Here is a 20514-nt window from a genome sequence, read left to right on the forward strand (position 1 = left end):
TGTTTCATGAACTTTACTGCATTTTTAATCAAGCAGGCGTCAGTCTGCTGTTGGATAAGTGCACTTAAACATTTACAGTACAGCAGGTACTTTGTGGTTTATGTTTAAGAGCCTTTCCACTGACTGATACACACTTTTATCTCTGGAACTTTAAAAGGAGTACATGCTGCTGTATAAAATGAAGCCCAAGCAAACTATTTCCTGACAATGGCACTGTGCTATTCAGCTTCATTGAGGGCACATGTCAGTAACATACATACTGTAACCCCCCCCCCCTCTATAAACGTAAATACAACTTTGTTATCTGGAATCAATAATTATTTATAAGCCAATGTTATCTGGCCCTGGGTCAACTGCCTGTCCATGCCCACAAGCTACAGTTTTGAAATAAATCAATGTTACCCCCTTGTCTCTAACCTGAACCAGAACTGAGGATCGCATATGGCTAGAGAAAAAGGAATGACACAAAAAGATGACGACAGATACAGTACAGGACTTTCCAGTAACTGTCAACATCCCCACAGGGCTGTTTCAGCAGTAGACAACTTTCTGGTGTATTGCTGTGGTTAAGTACAAACGGAAACTCCCCTGGAGAGAGCAATGCAATATCTCTTACCTTGGAATCGTAAGCAGACTGCTTTATTACTTCAGGAGCCATCCAGAAGGGCGTGCCTACAAATGTATTCCTCTTTATCTGTGTGTCCGTTAGTTGTCCCGCAACACCAAAATCTGCTAATTTAACATCCCCCTGCTCCGACAATAACACATTGGCAGCTGTGGAGCAAGCAGCACCCCCCAAAAAAAAAAAAAAAAAAAAAAAAAAGTTATGTACATGTCCAGCTGAACAGACTTATTTAAAACAGTTCTTTCCAGTCCCTATTTGACAATGTCAGACTAAAAGCAATACATACAGATTTAAACTCAATGGAGCTACAGAATGCAATAATGCTACAGTTTCTTTATTCTAACAGAAGTTCTGAAACCAGTGACAAATCCAGCCCTTGAGATTACTGAAAGTGGAACTTTGACCTCATCGTTTATTTAAACGTTAACCAAAACATAACCCACTAAAACCCAAAGTTTCTATTTCCCCATGTGGCATGGAAGCAGGAAATCCCAATTTTTTAAATTGGACGCCTACATACCAAAGATGTGAACTCGACCTTGTGTCAGAATTCTAGAACTGCTGAGCATACTGTAGCAACGTTACATTAGTTAGCTCAATGACAAGTGCACAATCAATTAACAGAGAAAAAGGCTTTTTACAAAAAAAATCTAAAAGGGTTCTGTAGTTTATAATCTCAATGTTGCTGAAATCTAACAAGTGAAAACACAGTGATATAAAGACTATATCGGGTAGTCCCTTAGTAAATGAGGAATGCCTCGTCAAGGCTTGATGTACAGCAATACAGGGCTGGCATAAAGTAGTCTGTGGTACGTCCACACATAGTGTAGCTCGTCACGTTGATAAATAATTTTGGAATTGACAGGACAAGCCGTAGGAAACACAATGATGCAATAAAAGAAATTCCCATCAGGGGCATCCGTAACACATGAAGAGAGTGTCACTTGGCGATTCTGTTGGATAACATGGAAAGAAGTTTGAATGCAATATAAGATACACTTAAGAACATAAGAAAGTTTACAAACGAGAGGAGGCCATTCGGCCCATCTTGCTCGTTTGGTTGTTAGTAGCTTATTGATCCCAAAATCTCATCAAGCAGCTTCTTGAAGGATCCCAGGGTGTCAGCTTCAACAACATTACTGGGGAGTTGATTCCAGACCCTCACAATTCTCTGTGTAAAAAAGTGCCTCCTATTTTCTGTTCTGAATGTCCCTTTGTCTAAACTCCATTTGTGACCCCTGGTCCTTGTTTCTTTTTTCAGGCTGAAAAAGTCCCTTGGGTCGACACTGTCAATACCTTTTAGAATTTTGAATGCTTGAATTAGGTCGCCACGTAGTCTTCTTTGTTCAAGACTAAACAGATTCAATTCTTTTAGCCTGTCTGCATATGACATGCCTTTTAAGCCCGGAATAATTCTGGTCGCTCTTCTTTGCACTCTTTCTAGAGCAGCAATCTTTTTTATAGCGAGGTGACCAGAACTGCACACAATATTCAAGATGAGGTCTTACTAGTGCATTGTACAGTTTTAACATTACTTCCCTTGATTTAAATTCAACACTTTTCACAATGTATCCGAGCATCTTGTTAGCCTTTTTTATAGCTTCCCCACATTGTCTAGATGAAGACATTTCTGAGTCAACAAAAACTCCTAGGTCTTTTTCATAGATTCCTTCTCCAATTTCAGTATCTCCCATATGATATTTATAATGTACATTTTTATTTCCTGCGTGCAGTACCTTACACTTTTCTCTATTAAATGTCATTTGCCATGTGTCTGCCCAGTTCTGAATCTTGTCTAGATCATTTTGAATGACCTTTGCTGCTGCAACAGTGTTTGCCACTCCTCCTACTTTTGTGTCGTCTGCAAATTTAACAAGTTTGCTTACTATACCAGAATTTAAATCATTAATGTAGATTAGGAATAGCAGAGGACCTAATACTGATCCCTGTGGTACACCGCTGGTTACCACACTCCATTCTGAGGTTTTTCCTCTAATTAGTACTTTCTGTTTTCTACATGTTAACCACTCCCTAATCCATGTACATGTGTTTCCTTGAATCCCAACTGCGTTCAGTTTGAGAATTAATCTTTTGTGCAGGACTTTGTCAAAAGCTTTCTGGAAATCTAAATAAACCATGTCATATGCTTTGCAATTATCCATTATCGATGTTGCATCCTCAAAAAAATCAAGCAAGTTAGTTAGGCACGGAGACAGGAGCTAAAACCAATTCCAAAATGTTTTTCCAATCACTCAATCATATGTTCTTATGATTTTGTTCCGTTATGTTCTGTGCAGTTCTCACAGAAATTGTGATCTGTACTGTTTTGCTTCGAGTGTTTTTTGTTTCTGGAATTAAGCCTGTATACCACTTTTAAAAACTACTTCAGATTTCGATGCTGAATGAATAAATGAGGCCGCAGACACATAGCTTCATAGTTGCAGGGTTTCAGCACAACCTCTATGTTGTGCCTGGACCTAAATTCAGCACACTGGCCTCAAACCAAGTGACTTTATTCCAGCCTATCCACTCTAATCAACATTGTTACATGCTCTTACGCACTGTTGGTTTCCATCTGCCACCAAATCTGAACTCAAAGTGATTTGAAAATCAGGCATGCTCCTTTGAATTAGCCGCTGACCTAGTCAGCCCTGGTGAAGACTGCACACCAGCAGAAAATAATCATGCTAAATCTCTGACAGATGAAATGATGCAATAAGCATCCATACAAATTACACACACAGACATGCAAGAGCACTCACTGACCCTTGTTTGAAACATTTTGTAGATGGAAACCATTTAATGCCTGCACTCTGTGTAACTGGAGTTTGATGAATCAATTAAAATTTTGTAGTTCGCATTAAAATGCTTAAATCAGAATGCTGATGTTTTATGGATTACGGCTACACTAAAACTAAACTAGAAGCCAACGCACAGTAATCCACGCCACTGAAATCAGATCAAGCAAATATGTGATATGATTTAACAACAATATGACTGGCACCACCTTCTATAATGATTCCAGAAATATTTAACCAACACTGCAGTTGTACCCAGAGTGGGGGGGGTGGGGTGGGGGGATAGAGATAAAGATTGCTGGAGGCTCCCGATATTGAATTTTGTGTGCAGAACAAAATCTGATGTAATTTGATCATCCTATTTTTCACAAGAGGCAATCAGGAGAGATTCAGAACAAGGAACAACGAGACAGACCTAATTAGCTTTGATCTTCATTTTCAAAACTGCGCTTCCCTCTCTCTACATGTATCATTTTTATAATTTCTGCATTAACCTTTCACATCCATTAACATGCTGCAACAGAATAAGACTCCAAAGAAAAAAAAAAATGTAAAAAATTGTTGCAGTCACCTGTATATTTAAAAAGCTTGTTGTAGGTTCATAAAGCTGAGTTTACAACAAGGCTTCTATACTGTAAACTATAAATTAAATTAAACAAATCAAATAGAGAATCGCTTGGTAACCTATTGTTTTTCAGATTTCCACCTTGTTCCTTTTGCAGCTCTCTCTGATGCAGAATCCATATGCTCCATACACAATTTCCTGCGTCCTTTTTAGATCATATATCACAGGAAGGTTGTACTGTACAGCTCACCTTTAATATCTCTGTGGATTTTCTTTTCTGAATGTAGGTATTCAAGTCCTTTTAATATTTCTCGGAGTATTGTGGCGATTTGAGTTTCATCCAAAGCACCTGGCTCTAACTACAGTAGAAAAGATATAAATAAAAAAAAAAAATCACACACAAATATGCTGCTTTCAGTTTGCGCCAGCTATGTGGTGAAGGAATAGATCCAGGGAATAAACATTGAAAATGACAGTATTTGAGGTACAGCAGATTTGAAAGTTATGTTAAATTCCACTCTCCAAGATTATTGGCCATCAAAGTAAAATGTACATACAACAGTAAAATAGTGTTTCAGGAACAATTGCTGAACCACAGTGTTGCCCATACTACGTGAACATTGGTAACTAAATATCTGTGAGAATAATGTTTTGTTCAAGAGTACAACTGAGTAATATTGGAATTCATTAAGAAATAATTGTATCTCTCTCATTCACACCACTTGTGACTCCATGCAAGAAACACAGACTGGACTTACCAGATCCAGAGCCGATCCTCCACCTAAATACTCCATTATTATCCATAATTTTGTGTCCTGTAACAGAAGGAGCAAAGAAAACATTAGAACTGTGTGTAAAATTGGTTTTGATTCATCTTCATGCTTGAGGACAGTGCAGTTGTGCTTCACTCTGTTTCGACTGAGAATGGACACGGTACTGTAGAGACTGTACAGTTGGACAAAGCCAACAAATGCATTATCCTTGGCCAACCTGAAACATTGGATTTGTGCAGCCATGCATTTCACACAAATCAGAAAGAATGTACAGCTCAATTCATGACTCGCTACCCAGACACCTTTACACTTCACACATGTTGGGAATCAGGCTTTTAATTAGTCATATAAAAATGGAAAAGAAGAGGCAGTAGTCAAACATTAACGTGTACCGTCACCTAAAGCACTACCCTTGACCAGGGTGCAGTACACTTTGACGACATACTGAGGCACCAAAATATCAGCCACATACTACAATGAATGAATCATCCTGTGGTTTGGCTAATCCTCAAGGAGTGCTGACTGCCGTACTGCACGTAACCAGCAATGTACAGGATGTGGAGCGTAACTAATAGCTGCGTCACCCTGAGCTGCTTGTTTCTGCAGTGTTACGGGCAACAAAGTCATATAACAGCCTCGCTCCACAGTACAACATTCCCATAGAAAACCCCTTGCAACTACAATGGGGCTTCTTCACAGGTTTTAGTTTATTGCAAATGGCAGGGTCTGCTTTTCTAGTACAATCAGTTTCTAACTTTAGAGTTACTGTGTTTGCCTTTTTTATTTTTTTATTTTTTTAAACAAATTGCCAAACTTATTTTTTTTATCTACCCCCTGATAAAAGTACATAGAGCACAGAAGCCTAAAATAAAAGACAAACAGACACATTGAAGAAACACATTGCTACCCTACTGCTATAATCTGCAAATTGATTAAAAAAAAAAAAACAGAGCGGACATGCATCAGGAATCTAGATTTACCAATAGAAGTAACCTGTTATTCAAACACTGCCACCTTGTCAATGGAGGAGAATGACTGCTTTTATTCTACAATAAATAGTGATATAATTTATTTGAATTGTGCTTGTTATAAATAAATACATTTGCAAAGTGTAAGAGGACTATGTTCAAGACCAGGCAAAATAATATATAATAAATGTCTAGTTTACACAATATAGGCTAGTCAAAGCAACAGCTATTAAAATGTTGTAGCCATAATAATAATAAATAATAATAACAATAATATCATCAACAACAATTCAGATATATACAAAAAGAAAAAAGAAAGAAAAAATGCTGTTTATTTGTTGCTGCTACACTACAGAAATATGGTTTTAGGGATTTTTTCAGAGCTGGTTTATTTTAATTTATTTATTTTTTCCTATTATATTTCCATAAAAAGAGTCTTTTTACAATGACATAATTTCTGAAAGTTTTGAAAAAATATATATTTTAATCATATAGATATTTTATATATATATATTATATATATAATATAATATATATTGTATATATACTATATCTATCATGTTATAATATATATACATCATATAATATCATATATACCGACATATATATACTGACATATATCTTCTACATATATATATATATGTATGATCTATATATGTATAATATATAATATCTATATATATGTATATCTATATCATATATATATATCTATATACCACACATAATATGTATATATTATATATATATATATAGAGATATATATATAGATATATAAATTATATTTCTTTTAACAGTGATCAGTATAGTATGATCTCGGAGAGAAAGTTCACAAGTGTTCTGCTGTTGACTTGTTACCAAGAGTGGTCATCCGCAGTACTTTTGGATGGGGACCAGAACCATAATTTGACTAATGACAACGACATCCGTAAAATGTTGTAAAAATTTAACTGTAAAGTTAAATTAGTAAATGGTGTTTCAATTTACATCACAATGACACACACACACACACACACACACACACACATATATATATATATATATATATATATATATATATATATATATATATATATATATATATATAATTTTTGTAAGAAAGTTTGTTGTGACAACAGACAACGGTGACGTCCCGTCGGATCGTCGATGATAGACATTTCCTCACAGTTTTTTTTTTTTCACTCCTTATTTATTGTTTTATATTGTTTGGTGTGGTGGTGCAAGTCTCTTGCCAGGTCAACACTGTAACTGAGAATTTGTTCTCTGCCAGCTGACAGAAGGTCGCAGGCTTCAATAGTGCCCATGCAGGCAAACCCATGATATTAAATCAACAACCTTCAGATTAGATGCTGTCCACAGTATTAGACAGAGTGGAACTGGCTCAGTTTGATAGATATACACATTGGGGGCTGTTTGAATGACACTTCCTGAACCAAGTATTTTAATTTTTTAAATTTTTAATTTAGTAGTCATCTATTAATTCTACCCCACTTTTCTCCCCATGACTCAGGAGCAGCAAAGAGAATTCTCAGAGCTACAGCGTTGGAGGACAACGCAGCTCTGGGCAGCTTACAGGCAAGCTTGCAGGCACCTGGCCAGACTACAGGGGTTGCTGGTGCATGATAAGCCAAGGACACCCTGGTTGACCTAAGCCCCCCCCCCAGGTGCTCCCGTCCACAATCGGCAGTAGAATAGCCTCTACTTGAACCGGCGACCTCCAGGCTATAGGGCGCATCCTGCACTCCACGCGGAGCGCCTTTACTGGATGCGCCACTCAGGAGCCCTGAACCATGTTTTTTAAATATTGAGGTTAAGGGGATATGAAATGGGGAAAAACTGCAGTTTTTCCTACTGATTTTTAAACTGACTGCAGTTTAAGGGTTAAAAAAGTTTAGCGCATTAAAATGTACCTCAAGGACAAGCCTTCCAATACATTTCTTTGCTTACATAGTCACTTTCTTTTGAGCATATTCTTTGTTTTCTTATTCCTAGACCTTTGGGATTGCCTTTTTAGTGTGTATTGGATGTGCAGAGGACATGCGTATATGTATGTTGCAGCTAAGGGTTAAATTTGGATTATTCTTTAGTAATGTGCAGCCTGCTATAAACATTATGTTAAACTCATCTTCTGGATATGCGGACCATGATAAAAGTTTGTTTGCACACCTTTGCCCTAATGGTATGATTGCTACAATACCACTGGTGTTCTCTAATGCTTCAGTACCTACAGTATACCTAGGGTACAAAGCACATACAGTACTTAACATAGTACATACTATAGTAACTCCAATTATAACCTTCAAAAGGGTTAAGACACATTAAACTAACAACATTTGTAGAGCTGTGACACCACTTTGTCATGATGCTGTGGAATGTGAAAGACTGGGAAAGCAATGTTTCTATCTGACAAGTCAGGCTCTTCAACATCTTGAGTTATTGAGTCATTTACTCTCCAATTTAGACACTAGGAGTAAAATGTATTTTCGGTGAGTAAAATGCAAGTACTGAGTACTTTCAATAAATACTGCACATACTTTAATACTAATGTATGGGGCATACATAACAACAGACTTACATGTTACTTTGAACTACTGTACAAAAACTTGGTCTTACAATCAACAATTATTCTTACCATAAAAATCATTGTATAAGTACATTTTTGAGGGGGCCTTAAAAGGGGGGAGCGACTAATAAGCTTGTGCGAAGTATGTGCCGGTGTGTTTAACTTTAAACTACTGTACCAGTGCCACAACGGGATTACTACAGCCACGGTTACGGCTCACACAAACTTAACTGTTAACATCCCAATTATTTTTTCAGGATCTAACAAATTTAACAAAAGGCCTATATGCACTATATATTTCCAGTGATTTAAACAAAACAAAAAAATCTCAGTCTCTTGTGCTCTCCCTTTCCAAGTTGACAGACATGCTCCATGCTCCCTACAAATTTAAAAACAAAAAATGTCAATTTTTTGGAAAAAATACAAAATGAAGAAACTATTAAATTGCACTCCATATTTGATTGCCTTACTGTAACAACACAAAGCACCCAGACTCTCTTCAAGCACTATTGTATTTATTATTTAGATTTACCTTCCATAAATGTCTTATGTTATGTTCTTAGATGTGATTGACAGATAGGTAAATTGGTAGGTTAGGCTGAGGGGGACTAAGGCGGCACTGAGAAATACTGAGGACCAAAATGCAGTTGCTAATTCACCAGTCAAAAACAAGCATCGCAAGCGAGTGGATTCAACCAGATGTTTCTATTTAATTTACAATTACAGGAAAATGAGGATACGACACTTTTTTTTCATTATGCACTCTGTCTAACAACTAATCAAGTGCCTGCTTCATATAACACACAGCATACAAACATTCCGTGTTGTGTTCCTTCTAAACATCACTGCTTTGCCACTGGCCTACATTAAATATTTACTGACAGTCTGCTCACTGAGTGCCCACATTTTCAACCAATATACATTAACCTGTACTTTAGCTTCTCAAATGGAAATAAATGCACTTTGCTGATGTTCAGTCAGAGACTGGTTGACTCCAAGATGTGGGTCGTTTGATACAGAAACAGATCAACCAACACATAGACTTGGCACAGTAAGCCAAATGTAAGGCAAGGGTATTCTTTTTTATGCACAGAAAGTGGAGGCATGCTTTCTGTAATTATGATTCAAGCTTCAAGAGGAATTCTGTGACCTGATTTCTCAGCAGTTGACACAGTGGCCCCAGGTGTTTTACCAGACCTACAGAAATCCAGTGCTCAGAGAGGAGGAGGAGGAGTCTCCCAACAAGCCAGGAATCAACAAGGAGTGCAAATCAGCAGTGCCTGCTACTTCTGTATGCATGGCTGCTTGCAGAGGGCAAAAATAGCGACCAGTATAAACTGTATAGGTTTCTTTGTCACAAACATTATCAATGCGGTGCTACCAAACAATGGAGGGAAACGTACCTTTAAATAAGATCCATAGTACTTGGTTACATAGGGGCTATCGCACTGGCTCAGTACTGTTATTTCCTGCTGAACGTCTTCTATTTCATCTTCGGCTTCTTCCAGGTCAATTGTTTTTATAGCCACTACTTTCTGAGTCCGATTGTCAATGCCTTTAAAAACTTCCCCAAAGGAGCCCTTGCCGATCTTCTCAAGTTTGGTGAACAGTTCCTCTGGATCCGCTTTTAAATTCTGTGGAAAGCAAAGCAAAAAATGTACTGGGTTTTGAGGCAATATTTTAGTACAGTATATGCTGTATTGCATACTAAAATGACAGACATGGAGATTCCTAGTTTCTGTGTTATCCTCCAAATAAAAAAAATATAAAATTTTAATACATTTCCCCTCACATTAATGTGTTTTTTTTTTTTTTTTAAATAAATAAATAAATAATATTATATTGCATGAATCTTTTTCCTCATTCTGCCCACCCAGAACAACTGATTGCTCTGTTGTGCTCACAGAGCTCCTGTTGGGATTAAGGTACCTGAATCTCAGCCAGCAAACTCCCTATGCATTGCTCACTAGGGGCACTTGGTCTGGGTGATCAGATATGTTTGTCAGGTGAATAGAAAACCGTGTTCAAAACTGGCAAATTGATCAGTTACAGACATAAAAGGGGAGAAAATAATGTATTAAGGAAGACTCCCATGCTCCTAAACCATTCAAAATAGGAATTTGTTTTGACAGCGATATATTTGTGGTCTCTCTCCAAGTCTTATTAGTATGCAAGAATTTTGTTTTAGAAACTTTTCCAAGTGGGACTGATAAGTTCAGTCATAGGCTAGCATTTAAAGATTTTTTTTTCTTAAAGATTATGATTTGAATCCTAAGGGAGTCCTAATTTTGTTACAAATGAAAGTTTTGCAGACATCCACTAACAGTTCAAACTTAAATCATTGGCCACTGAATGGATTCCAGTTTCAATGTTTCATGTATCTGCACTTTTTGAGCATGATTTATCAGTTATTTTTAGTTGAATCTATGTATAGTTTGAACCCATCCCCTTCGAAATGCTGGAGGTGTCAGCTCATATTTGGGATAAAAAATGTCTGTAAAGATAACACAGATGCTAAATTACTGGTTAACACGATTCAACATGTGGCCAGTCTCCCTGTAGAACTACCTGAAGGGGAAGTGAGCCTGATACTGTAGGTCTGTGAAGCACAGAAATCCCCATTGCCTGTAAGACCAGTTTCTTTCTGTAACAATTTCCATAATAAGCGAGAGACTGCACTGCAACTCGTAGTCCATGTGATAATCCTGCTGTCCGAGTATAGTTATTCAGACGAAAGATGGTATTGTGGAATACAGTTACAGGAAGGAGCAGAGATTTGGGTTTCAAATCCAGCTCTTCCACAGCACACAGTGTCCAAATGACTAACAGTCAATGAGATTTACTAGCTGGGCTACATCCAGTACGCAAAATATGAGGTGCTTATTAATTCCAAACGTATGAACATGTGGAAAATAATAATCACAATCATACTAACCAGAATATCCCGCTGGTTATCATGTTTTATCCTACCACACCCAGAAATGCATATTCAGAAGGAACACCTCAGTGTAAATACTCACTTAAGTGTGCTTTCTCAGTTTGAAAAACCATTAACTTGGCACAGTGAAGAGACCACTCAAGGGCTGTTTGTGGATTTGGTAGATAGAGTAATTCTCAGGTCAGGAAAACATTCTAACAAAGGGAACCACTAAATGTAGCCCTAAAAAGAAACATTTCATTTTAAAGAGGTCACAGAGGTGAAGCACTGCTATTTGTAACATGTTGGTCAATCTGTCAGTCAGGGTTCCAACACGGCAATGGAATGAAAAAACTGAAATGGGGGCACTAATCTCAGAATTCAGCTGCAGTTTTGAAACAATCGCTAAAGCCTCCTGAAGCTCTCTGCAAACTAGTATGTTTAATCAGCTCAAAGCCAGAAAACTCCCAATTCTGGTCAAGACAATGGCAGCCCTGGTGCCGCTGGCAGTTTTTCTGCATTAGGAATGTTTCCCTTTCAGTCCCAACCCCATTCCCATGTCAGGCACTCCTCACGACCACCAATCAGGAACTTCCTCTTGTCTGCAATGCTCTTGCCGCAACACAAATACCACGTAAGGTTCGGCCAGGTAAAAACAACTATCAGTGACTACTGTGTGACACTAAAGTCCCAGGGAGCAAAAAAAAAAAAAAAAAAAAAAAAAAGTTTAACACGCTTCACTATTTTGCATTGACAACTAAGAACCTAGAAGCGCATCTTCACCAACTGATTACTCCAGGAAATATCACCTGACTTCAAGAAAAGTATTTAGCCCGTACATTATACTGTATCAAACTAGTCAAACCATTCTAAATGTGTCAGGTTTACTACTGTTCTGTACATAACATATTTCAATTAAAAAGATGTGAATACTTGAGTGCAAGTATGTGTTGAACTAAGCAAAGATCTTTAACACTGTATAACAAACTGTGGTATTAACCACTGGGTTTAACGCCTAGCTACATTTAGTCTCTGGGTTTTTTTTTTTTTTTTTTTTTTTTTACCATAAGACCTGAAAAGAGCCACAATAAAGCCTAAGCATACAAACTGTCTTATGTCTGTTCTCCACAAACTATGAAAAAAAAAATACAAAAAATAGAAATGGTCATTTCAGCCTGGTCTCTTTCAGGGATATTGAATGCAATTAAGGAAAGCCCCACTACCAGCACAAGTGATAATCCTGTGTAAAAAAAAAACAAAAAACAAAAAAACCCACACAACTGGATTTGAAATAGTTGTTTCAGATTGGTTTACTGTACAGTAGCTTCGTATTTGGTACAATTTAGATACTTTAAATGTACTCATTTTCATGTTTCGCTATGTTATAGTATAATTCTGTAAAATCCCATGTTATAACTGTGTGGGTGGCTATCTTTCTTTAGAACATTCCACATAGCAAAACCAGGGCTGTGTTTTTAGGTAAATCGTATCTACACGTTTTGCATTTTCACATGATGAGACGTGGTTTGGCCGGGTGGCAAGAAATAAATAAACAAAAAACATGACTTTGGGCAAGTCACTCATTTACTTCCCTGTAACTCAGGTCTACTGTACCTCGGGTTGAAGCAGATTATGTAAATTAACTCTGGCAGAATAGCCTCAATAAAGAAAACATGTTAAGACTACTGTAACATAATTACAGTAATACACAATAGGGTACACACACACAATTGATGAACAACTAGCTCTGTCCTGGCCTCTCCCAAAGGCAGGTACAGTAACAAAATGTATGCTCTAAAAAACAACGGATCAAAAAATCACACCTGAAAATGTATAAAATTGGTTAAATAAATACTAGTGCTGGCATGAACATGGAATTTATGTTTGGAAAATTTATGCTTGGATATCCGGGTTCAGACAAGCATTCAAATATTTGTTTGTTTGCAAAACGTTATCAAGGCCATGATACGTAACACTGCAATGAAGAATAACCAAGAACAGGTGGTAAAGGCCTTGCTTTACCCAGGATGCCACACAGTTAAAAAAAAAAAAAAAAAAAAAAAAACAGTATATACTGTAGACACCGTTGTAATAAAAGTGGCCATAGACACATTTTCATAAAATAAACATTACTTTCAAACTTAAACAGTTTCTTTGTTACATTCCGCCTGGATTTCTGTACTCTGGCAGCTCAGCTAGAATGTCAAATCTGGTTTTAAGATTTCATTTTTTTCTTTTCTCTTAAACTTAACAAATCAAAAAAAAAAAAACCTAGACGATATTCTCCTTGTATATTAGGGGCCGATCAAAATTAACATTTGCTGAAAGCTTACAAAGCATGCGCTGAAGCGCACGGTCGAGGGCAGTGTACGTTTTTTTTTTTTTTTTTTTTTTTTTAAATAAAAAAAATAAAAATAGAACATTTTTAGATAGCTTGAGGTATACACATGCCTTCCTTGAAAAGTACTATAGCCACCAAATGTCATTTTTGTTATGATATTTAACTTAAGGAAAAAGATCTTCTAATGCTCGTTTTCTTTCCAGCGCACAAGAGTGTAGAAGGCAATGCAACATCAGCAAGCTCCAGTTATTTCTCTGAAGCCCCTTTCACACACAAATGCCACTACTGAGCCATCTTAGACACGTTAAAAAATTCTTTCAAATACCCACACAGCACGAAATAGCGCAATCTACTGCATGTCGGTATAATACTATCAAAACCCTTTCACACACTCAGAGGGATCATGCGAGCACAACTTTCAAACTTGCCAGTCAACAGATTGTTTTCATGGCCATGGCAATTCACCCATAAATTGCAGCATCACGCACTGCCCCTTCCATCTGTGAATTCACTTCCTCATCACCCGTAACCATGTAACACCAGTCACGTGGGATGTTGACTTCAGTGTCGGTGTCACAGGAAATAAGTTAACCATGAAATAAGTTAGCATTTGCCTTTTTGAGCCTTTCTACATATGCACGGATTTTAGAAATTAAAAGCAAGGTTCTGTGGAGAGTAATCCAAGATTTTCCAGATGCTACTTGTATTTAAGAAACGAAAACAGGTACTGCAGACTGTATTTTTTTGTTTAAAAATGTGACATTTGTCGTCATATTTATCGAAGTGTAAATGTATGTTTAAGTTTTTATTTAAAGTAATGCGCTTGCTGTGTTTGGATGTGCAGTGTGGTTTTTAACAAAAATACATATTTTCAAAACATTATTTTGTCAGTATAATTTATGTTTATGCAGAGTTAAAATCACTACTTCCAAATATTTTTTTCCTTTCAAAAATGTTGTGTCATATCATACTGCGTCTTAAGCAAATATAAGCATTTATTCTATGTAGGCTTAAGTTTAACTAAGTTAGTATTTTCAGGGTAAAATGCTTGGTTGTTTTGTATTTTTTGTTAATAAATGTTATGGGGAAGTGGTACAAACACTTTTACTGACACAGAGAATACTGTTTTAGACATTTTAATCAAGTCTACGTGTGGGAATATCTAAACCTATTTTAATACATACAGAAAACATACACTTTTTAGTGAAAGATGGTGTTTTAAGAGATACATAGATAGATAATTTGAGAAAAGCACAAAACGATTGTCTTCCTATACATTCTTTCATACGATCATATGAAGACACATTCAGACTTCATATATATGCACGTGTATATACACAACTTCATTATGAATGATAAATTAGAGTGCAGTACTTATAGATCGATGCTATCTGGTTTTGTTTTTTTGTATATTTTATAAAAATAAATTGTTTGCCTTTTTTGGGGTGTGCCTGGGCAGTATATATTATAGAGGTGAGGGGTTTGTGACTTGACAGCTGTAATAATCTAATTTCACATAAAAATAAACCTTAATGCTTAATTGTTTCTGATATGTCGTAACCAATATACAGAATATTGTATTTATTTCTCTTTCGGTAATATTTGTACAAAGAAAACCTATAATGTAAACTTAAAAACTTAAAATGACAACTCTGATGATGGTTTAAACTGGGAATGTTAAATAATAGATGTTGTCATATTATTTAAAAAGTTTTATTATAACGATTTAACACAAAATATAATTGTACATAAAAATAAATTACACATCGCACGACCACGTCTTTGTAGTAGCTTAAAGTTAACCTATATTATTAAATAAAACATAACATGATACAATAAAGTGTTATTAATATTATAACAATGTGTTTTCCACTTAAACCACATATAGCGTAGCTTTTCCAAAGATCAGGACAACATTTTTAAAAGTAAAACAATTTTCTGAATTAAAGTTTACCGACAGATAATGGAAACTTCTAAACCTTACCTTTAAATTCTAAAATTCGTGTGTGCGCAGAAAGGCTCAAAAAGGCTAACTTATTTCATGGCTAACTTATTTCCCGTGACACCAGCATAACATTTCACACAGGCAGTTAAGAAGGTTCAGTGCCATATCTGAACCACCTCACAAGGTGGTTCAGAGACGGCACAAAATATGACGCCAATTCACACAGACCAAAATGCTGCATCAGTGCCGGTTCTCAGCCGTCATAACTTGTCTGTGTTAAAAGGGTATCAGTGTGTGTATTTTTAAAACTTTTCTTGGGCCTATTAAATTCCTTTCTGACGCAGTCCATCGTATACAAAAAGAGGCTCTAAACAAAAAAGAAGAAATAAAAAATACAGCGAGATTGGATAATTCTGCCTGACACGAGCTCCGCTTCATTGTGAAATCAGCTCAGAAAAACGTGATTTATTTCTTATTTATAGTTGCTCAAAAATTACCTTTTGAACCAACTAGGCCTGCAAGAATAAATCACACAGTGTGATGCTTCCTGCAATTATCTGCAGCTTGCAAAGTGAGTAGTGAATACAAAAATGATGCTTTCATTTTTCATTCCATAGCTCACAAAAGAAGTAACTTTTTATGGTCAATTCTCAGTCTTGGTGTAATAATAATATAAAATGTAGTTAAATGTACAGTAAAATACATTTTAATAAGGAAAAACAATATAAGAGAGTGCTGGGACTAATATCCAAAAAAACTTTAATTTTATTTTTCACATGTAATTAAAAAAATGTTTGCGTCAGCCACAAATTACACAGTTGGCAGAAATGAGAAATATGTACAACCTGTTTTGCCTTGCACCCTAAATTAGCAACAGGAAAAATACCTTTGTTTGTGTGGGAGTTATGTTCGAGATGTTAGGTGCGAGAGTTCCCGTTATGTGCGAGATGTTTATACAAAGTACAAAACCATAAACAAACACACAAGGAGGAAAAGCTTCTCTAGACAACACGTAGTATTTCGAGAAGCTCTGAATTTTTGTGTTGTGCAAAAACAGGGCACAGTTTGATTTTTTATATATATATATATATATATATATATATATATATATATATATATATATATATATATATATATATATATATATATATATATAAAATCAGTGGTTTGAAATTCTAACTTGTGAGTGATTAAACTATTAAACCTAACATCCTTACACCATCGGGCAATAGTCTCCTTCTGTCATGTGATTGGTTCACATCACTCAGTCTAGCCCCTTTTCAAAAGAATGCCCTTCTCCTCTATATGCCTCACAACAGAAAATGGTTGAATGTGAAACGAACTGCTTAATAGCAATTCTGTGACTTAACAAAAACTGAATTACAAAACATACTACAAAAGAAAGTTGTTCCAAACTCTAAAAAGGTGATTAAAACACCACTGTCACTGTTTTCGGGCTTTCTGAAATTCAAACAAATTCAACTTGACGATGTAAACAAATACGACAGCTGGAATATAAACTGGATTATGCAGCAGTCAGCAAGCCAGACAGACAGACAGACAGACAGACAGAGAACTGAACGCCAAAAAAAAAAGAAAAAAAAAACTTTAACTATGCGGTATGAACTTCAAAAACATTTTCTGCTATTTACACATGCTGTATCAGCTATATTTAAAAAAAGACATATTACTATCCAACCTTGCCTCACGTATTTTCATGACCGATTCATATATTACATATACTGCAGACTTAGCTCATAGTGGAAAATTAAATACCCCTCGGGAAGATTGTTACCTCCAAGGTGCGGCTTCGGGCATTATAGCCTCCAGTCGGCAACAATAGTCTTCCCTCAGGGCAATAATTTTCCAATATTTTCCACACTCTCCAGTCCATCCACACACTATATATATATATATATATATATATATATATATATATATATATATATATATATATATATATATTCCTCTTCCTTGATATGCTATCCAGGTAGCCACGAATTGAGCCTTCATTATGATGTGCTTTCACAGACGTGATTTTGCTAGTTTCTAGACCAGCGTCAGAAAGTAGGTTTAAGTAGATTTTTATGTTATCAGATTAGTTGTAGATTAGAATGTTAAGGAAAAAGCTGGTATGTATGCACAGATTGATTTAAAATTGAATTCACAGTTAAGCACTTCAACGTTCCAGCGGGCACCTATGCAAAATAGAAGCCTGATAGATCTGGAAGCTGATTCGCGGTTCTCTCTCTCTCAATAGTTTATATATATATATACAGAAGCCTGAGAAGGAATTGTTTTCCTATAACTGCACTGACCCAGCTCCAGCATCCTCAGCTCCGGAGCTCAGCTCAGAAAACTGGCAAGCTCCGCTTGGGCTCCATGCTCCAGAGCCAGAGCATTTCCAACCCTACATTCCACATAACAAAAACTAGGATTGTAACAAATCAAAGTTTTATTTATCAGACAAAACAGGCCCCAACTGACTCACTTCCCAGCAAAAACGACTTTAGGTAAAGATCACTACTTGGCAGCCTGTGTTACATTCTAATCTGTACTCTGTTTAAAAGTTTTTTGACAGCCAGAAGTAAACAGAGGACCACGAGTGGTTGTGTTGACCTTTGTGTCTTAATCAGTACAATACAAAACAAGGACAGGGACATGTTTTCTTCCTCCCCCTCGAATACATGTAGTGAAATGTTTGTTTGAATATTCAGATATTTATCCCAGCCCTACAAAAAAAAAAAAAAAAAAACTAAATTATACAAAAGCAGTGCATGCACATAAACTAAAACAGTTGTATTTTCTGAATCATACTCAAGCATCACCTGCATCTTACCACAGTTGACAAACCCTTTTATTGCTATTCTACACTGCAAAACACACACTTAGATCTGCAAAGGTTTAATCCTAAACAGGAATAAGAAATCTAGTACTAGCAATCCAAGTGATGGAAATCTATTTATAAATGTGACTTCCCTTAGAGATTAGTACATAAGGGGTACAGTTAATGCATAACCTGACAATCTGAATGCATGCAGAATAGAATATTTTAATATTTAATGATCTTAAATTAGGTAGCCTATATTTTACTTTATATATATATATATATATATCCCCGACACCAGGGACAACAAGATTTGTAGGACGGACAACAAGTTTTGCTGTTATACTTTGCCCGGTGGAGAAGTAGTTTTTATTTATTTATTTATTTTTCCTGTGTTCGCTCTGTTGCTAGAAAGGCACTCCAGTATATTTGTAGAGAGCCATGCAAGATTCTGAAAACTGAATTGCAGAAGTCTACCACCTACACACAAACACTTAAAAAAGTGTTTACACCCCACCCCTGTCACTGCTGATTGGATAGCTATGGAACAAGCCGATCTTCTACTGGTTACAAAGAAACCCAGAAAAGACTGCCTGAGTGACAGCCTCTCTCAAGACACACGCTAATCTTTTAAACTTAAGGTATTATTTACATTTTTTTGTAAATGAGCAAATAAGTTAGACTACTTTTTTAACACAGAAACCTGACATTTAAATGCAGCAATCTAGTAAAGTTACAAAACAAAACAAAAAAAAATATATATACCACAGTCACTAAGGTATTGAAAAAATTTTGTTGTGTAATTAACACTTTGTGGTCAAGCATGTTGTAGCGTCAGAGTGGGTCATAATATCATTCTGGGTATGAAACCATTCTCTGTGTCTTCTTGGTTTCTGGTCACAAACTCCCCCACTGACAAAGAATGCTTTTAGAAAGAGTCGTAAACTAACTGCTGGACAAGTGTTTTACCTTTACCTACCACTGAATGAATCACTTAGGTGCCAGCAGTATCTTGCAGAAGGGATGCCAGACAGTTTTAAGTATGCTTTGACACCTCAGACAGTGAACACTACCTCTCATAAATAGAGCTGTCAGGGGTCGAAACCACGGACCATTTGAGAACAATGGGCTGTCTCTGAATGAGAACAACCAATGAGAAACACCCCACCTGTACTCGGGCACAGCCCAAAATAACCAAACTAACCAATCACAGGGTGGAAGTCAACAAAAACCAGCCGTGCGTCTTTCAAAGAAATTCCATGCATGCTGCCCATGTGTGCTCTCCGCAAACACGGTGTGCTCGAGGAGTGTCCATCCGCTAGAAGTGGCTTGGAGCACTGAGGAATGAAATGGAAGCTAAACTAAAATTGCAGACTCGTGAGAACATAAGTGATCGAATTCATGGAAGACAAGGAGTAACTAATGTACTGATGAATGGATAAAATCAGCTCTGAAGAGTGCCGTAGCTGTTTGGCCTACGAGAGATTGAAACAGTAAACGGAAGCAAAGCCATGAAGAAGAACTGCAACAAGAACACTTCAACGAACTAGATAACTTTTCAATTACAACGCATTAGCTGAACTGAGTTACGTCTGATCAACTGAACTATTCCCAGTTGGAAAACTGTCGACAACAAAGAATGTTGCAAGCCTTGGAGATCAACAAGCTGATCTCCATTTGAAAATAACTATTTGTTTATTGTGATCCTACGCAATATACAATGCATACAGCAAAGTACCGCCTTCATTGGAACTGCGGATCCAGAGAGCTGCAGTATTCATCGACACAGATTGACGTCTGTATATGGAAATCGATAAGTATTCATCTAGTCTAATATTAAATACTTTATGACTTGAAAAAGTAACTGAAGCAAACACTATTAAGTTAAATGGATTAGAGTATAAATTGGCAGCTTTATTTTTTCAGTGTAAAAGTACGGGAGCCAAACTATACACTCGTCCACCCCCATCGGACAAGTGCAGGGACCATGGTCCCCCTGGCTCCCCTGGTGGCGGTGCCCCTGCTTGAAGAATTTAGTGAACCAGTCAAGCTACAAGGCTAGACCCACCCCTGTTAATCACCAATTCATTTACCACGTTCATTGTTGTTCTACTTTTTTTGTGTGTGTTTTGTGAGATGGGGAGGGGGCAAGTATTTAAGGACAAGTACATTTTTCTAGCATTTTGTCCCTTAGA

The 20514-nt window shown here is 36.6% G+C and overlaps 1 protein-coding gene across 1 annotated transcript in view; it reads right to left on the reverse strand.

Moving 5' to 3' along the window:
* The window catches only part of LOC121320687 (serine/threonine-protein kinase 24-like), a 42365-nt gene that overhangs the window by 14356 nt on the left and 7495 nt on the right, over positions 1 to 20514 (reverse strand). Inside the window, exons 2-5 of the mRNA XM_041259254.1 lie at positions 9693 to 9923; positions 4747 to 4803; positions 4239 to 4347; positions 617 to 774 (exon numbers count right to left, since the gene is read on the reverse strand). Coding sequence (XP_041115188.1) covers positions 617 to 774; positions 4239 to 4347; positions 4747 to 4803; positions 9693 to 9923 — 555 coding nt within the window. The remainder of the gene's footprint in view (positions 1 to 616; positions 775 to 4238; positions 4348 to 4746; positions 4804 to 9692; positions 9924 to 20514) is intronic.

The sequence above is a fragment of the Polyodon spathula genome, chromosome 9 (genome assembly GCF_017654505.1).
Source record: "Polyodon spathula isolate WHYD16114869_AA chromosome 9, ASM1765450v1, whole genome shotgun sequence".
NCBI classification, from domain to species: domain Eukaryota; kingdom Metazoa; phylum Chordata; class Actinopteri; order Acipenseriformes; family Polyodontidae; genus Polyodon; species Polyodon spathula.